At 31.1% G+C, this 4,457-nt stretch overlaps 1 protein-coding gene across 1 annotated transcript; it reads left to right on the top strand.

The window, feature by feature from the left end:
• The first annotated feature begins 1,216 nt into the window (after nucleotides 1-1,216).
• LOC102589695 (peroxidase 3-like) lies at nucleotides 1,217-2,890 on the top strand. Its single transcript, XM_006356861.2, has 4 exons — nucleotides 1,217-1,489; nucleotides 1,742-1,939; nucleotides 2,028-2,190; nucleotides 2,293-2,890. The coding sequence occupies exons 1-4, from the start codon at nucleotides 1,286-1,288 to the stop codon at nucleotides 2,709-2,711; spliced, it is 984 nt and encodes a 327-aa protein (XP_006356923.1). The 5' UTR covers nucleotides 1,217-1,285; the 3' UTR covers nucleotides 2,712-2,890.
• The last annotated feature ends 1,567 nt before the right edge of the window (nucleotides 2,891-4,457 follow it).

The raw sequence follows: 4,457 nt of genomic DNA on the forward strand, positions 1-4,457 counted from the left end.
TTTCATTTCCAATAATGCCAATCATAAAAGCAAGAAATAATTTAAGTGATCAAGAAAATGATAAGGTTCATTAGGGGAAAAAAATGTATGCATTTAACTTTGTGCATTGTCAATGTCATATTTGATACGTTTTTTCAATCTATATGTATAACTAATGCAAGTATTAGTTATATTTTCTATTTGATATTAAGGTATGTATAACTAATAGATGGAAATCCATGATATTAGTAATGTAAGAGATTTTATGCATGAATTAATATGGTTAAAGACAAAATTGTTCCTCAAAATCTTTTCTACATCCTTTCCATTGTATTTGAGGAGGGTAATTTTATAAATAAATATTTTTCTTAGAAATTGTGCAACACATCGTATTTTCAATACACCAAATCAAACAATGCATAAGAAATAATCTTTGCATAACTAATATTAGCATTACTAATACACCATATTAAATATTATTATTATATGCCCTATTAAATGACCCTTGGTAGCTGGAAAAGAAACAAGGCTTTCATATATCAATTTACGTATAACTTATATGACGTTTGGTAGGTAGATAGGATACAACGCTTGATTGACAAATTTAGAAACCCGCATAACTAATACATATATGAATTATTTTATGCAGAATAGAAGGTGGAATAACGAATACATAGATAACTGCTCCCAATATATATATAAAAAACTAGTGTCACTATATAAAAGTTTTAGCACTCTTTATTAATATACATATTTATTATTGCTAAAAGTTATTTTTGTCGTAGGAATTGCAGAGTATTAAAGATTATACATAGCTTAATTGTCGCTAAATATGTTTTTTAGAGACAATTACTAGTGACGGCTACATTTTTGTACTTTTTATAAATGTTGTTAAAACCTACCGTGATAGTGGATTTAATGACAATTAACTAAATACTTTTTATTTTATTAATATGTATATTTATAATCGCTAAAAACTGTTTGTTTCTATAGTGATTGCAGAGTACTAAAGACTCTATATACTGATTTACCTTCTTTAAGATACTAGTGGGAGTATTTATGCATAAAAGAAGGAAGATGGTCAAACAAAATATGAATCTTTATTACTGAACTAGTACACCAAGAGACAGACTGTACCTAATTGATTCAATCAAACCAATAGAAAATACTTAAATATGCACATGTTAGTTAGCTTTGTCAAAGCCTAGTGCCTATAAATTTCCTCTTGGGAGTTGATGTGTGTATAACACAAACACAATAAAGAAAAAAATATAGTTTCTATCTATTTTGAAGATAAAGAAACAAAATGGCTACATTTGGGTATTTGAGCCCTCTAATATTGTTGTGTATCTTAGTGTCTAGCCATGCTCAATTACAACAAAACTTCTATGCCAAGAGTTGTCCAAAAGCAGAAAAGATCATTTTAGAATATGTCCACAAACACATTCCAAATGCTCCATCTCTTGCTGCTGCCTTAATCAGAATGCATTTCCATGATTGTTTTGTCAGGGTATGTAATTATTAATTACTTTCACTATTTCAATCTACGTGAATTACTTTCCTTTTCAGTTTGTTTCAAAATGAATGTGACTTTCTATATTTCATATTGACTCTTTTAATCCCTAATATCTCACGTAACATGTTTAAGTTTACAAAATTCAAGGACACTTTCACAGTACATTTTTAGTTTAAGATCACAACATTCAAAAATATTGCATAGTTGATATAATTCTTTTTTTTTTTTTTTTTGTGGTGATTGTAGGGATGTGATGCATCTGTGTTGTTGAATTTCACTTCAAGTACAGGAAACCAAACTGAAAAATTTGGTATCCCAAATCTAACACTTAGAGGTTTCTCATTCATTGATAATGTGAAGAAAATAATTGAAGATGAATGCCCTGGAGTTGTCTCTTGTGCTGATATTGTTGCCTTAGTTGCTAGAGACTCTGTTGTGGTCACAGTAAGCCAATTCAACTTGAACTTTACAATATATTTTATTTGTTATGTATGACCATTTTAATTCATATATTTTTGGGCATGATATATAGGGAGGTCCTTCATGGAGTGTACCAACAGGAAGAAGAGATGGAAGAATCTCTAATGCTTCAGAAACCTTAACAGACATTCCAGCTCCAACTAGTAACTTTTCCACTCTCCAAAATGATTTTTCTAGGAAGGGTCTTGACCTTAAAGACTTGGTCCTATTATCTGGTAAGTCTAAATTATTACGTCCTCTGTTTCATTTTATGTGACAAGTTTGACTCAGTATAGAATTTCAAGTCTTGACAATAATTATCATGGACGATATTTCAGGTGCTCACACTATTGGAATCTCTCATTGCTCATCATTCTCAACGCGTTTGTATAATTTTACTGGAACTTTTGGTACTCAAGATCCATCTCTAGACAGTGAATATGCAGCTAACCTTAAGGCCAATAAATGCAAATCAATCAACGATAACACAACAATAGTTGAAATGGACCCAGGGAGTTTCAGGACATTTGATCTTAGCTATTACAAGCTTTTACTCAAAAGGAGAGGACTCTTCCAATCCGATGCAGCCTTGACAACAAGTACAACAACAAAGTCATACATTGACCAACTTGTCGCGGGATCACTTAAAGAGTTTTATGTTGAATTTGCTCAATCGATGGAGAAAATGGGAAGGATTGAAGTTAAAACAGGTTCCGATGGTGAAATTAGGAAGCATTGTGCGGTTGTGAATAGTTAAGAGGAGTCTTTGGCTCTTTTGGTTCCATGATTTTGAGTTGCTATATGTATCATTGTTTCTTTTGCATTCTGTTTCTTCATCGTGTTCATTTTGTAATTAGTCCTTTTTTTGTTTGTTTGTAATATTCCGTTCTATTTCGTAACTTGATGGTTGTTTAAATAAAGGCAGCCCTTTAAATTTATTCAATTTTTTATTTGGACACTTCAACTCAGGATTGTGCTTATTAACAGTTGAATTAGAGTCAAACTATGTCTACAAGAAAAAAAAAAGTGGAGAAGCTAATAAAATAGCGTCACGAGGCATTGATCCCCAATAAATATAAATTTTTTTTTAGCTCTTTTGGACCACAATTAAATAACTTTTAAAAGGAAAAACTTAGAGCTTGTTTGGATAAGTAATGTCATATATAAGTTAAAGAATACTTTTACTTTTTTTACTTGAAAACGTGAAGTGTTTAAAAACATTTTTTACATTTTTATCTAAGCACTATTAAAATGATTAAAAATTATTTTACCTTACAAAATTACTAAAATAAGTCAATTCAAATAGGCTCTGATCGTCCCTTATATATGGAACAAGATATTGAGGTGAAGCTATGGAAAAAAAATGGTGGGAGTTATCAATGGCGACACAAGTCTCTTATAATTATGTAGAATATTGTATATTGAGTGTATAATATTGTATAACAAATTGTGTTTTGAGCTAAAGATTTCTAATATAAGTTTTGCACTATATATTTACAATGTAAGTTAGATAATTAATTTTTTTTGAAATTAATCTTCTATTTCTATACATTATAATCAATAACTTTTAAAAACGAAAAAAAGAAAGAAGAAGAAGCTACAACCTATTGTTCCTTAATAATAAAGCACCTACCTTATTTACTTCTCTTAGAGCCGGCCCCCCAACACTTGCTAGATGAAGTTATAATGTGCATTAGAAATTTTGACCTTTGAGTATTACAAGTTATGAACATTAAAGGCTATTTTATGTGTTTTGGTGAAGCTAAAATTGAATTTCTAGTACAAAACTAAATACATGGTGTAACACCCCAGAAATTTTTTTCGAACTGAGACTCGAACCATCCCTCGTAGTGAGTAAGTTTTTACCAAGGAATTTAAATTTTCCTAAGCATTAAGGTCACTAGATGTAGCACCTTGAGTTCCAAGAAGAACTAAAGAGAGTTCATTCAAGGCATTCCTAAGCTATTCTTAAGTTTTGGGTCAATTTCAAATGACCATAACTTTTAGCACAAGATGAGTTAGGTGGCCCATAAGCTATTAAATGAAATTACTTTGAATTACCTTTCCAACGCCGCTGAGTTTGATAAGTTTAGAGTTTGGATGAGTGAGATATGCCCTTTTGAAGTCAGGCAGTCCAATTAAGGAAAGTTACCCGAAAATAGTAAGGGGTATTTTGGTCTTTTTCTTACCCAATCAGATTTAATTCATTTTTAGTAATATTTTAGGGTCTAATCTGATTAGGGTAAGTTTTATGATCCTAATCTAAGCCTAGGGTTTTAGTGGATAGTTCAAGACGAGAAAAGAAGAGAAAAGAGGAGAAAAGAGGAAAGGATCAAGGAGTTCATCGACGTTCTTGAGTTTGTTTGCGGATTTTCGGCATGGGTTTGATCCCTAAGAGGTATGTAAGCTTCCATAGTGTTGGATTTGTTCACCCACATGCCAATCATGTTAATTTCAGCGTTAAATTCGTTCTAGAAAGATGAAGGTTTGATGTTCTTGAATT

This window comes from Solanum tuberosum, unplaced genomic scaffold, assembly GCF_000226075.1.
Source record: "Solanum tuberosum cultivar DM 1-3 516 R44 unplaced genomic scaffold, SolTub_3.0 scf00236, whole genome shotgun sequence".
Lineage (NCBI taxonomy): Eukaryota > Viridiplantae > Streptophyta > Magnoliopsida > Solanales > Solanaceae > Solanum > Solanum tuberosum.

Coding starts and splice junctions, on each gene's coding strand:
- LOC102589695 (XM_006356861.2), top strand. CDS start 1,286: ATGGCTACATTTGGGTATTTGAGCCCTCTAATATTGTTGTGTATCTTA. Junction 1,490..1,741: donor TCCATGATTGTTTTGTCAGG/GTATGTAATTAT, acceptor TGGTGATTGTAG/GGATGTGATGCATCTGTGTT. Junction 2,191..2,292: donor AGACTTGGTCCTATTATCTG/GTAAGTCTAAAT, acceptor ACGATATTTCAG/GTGCTCACACTATTGGAATC.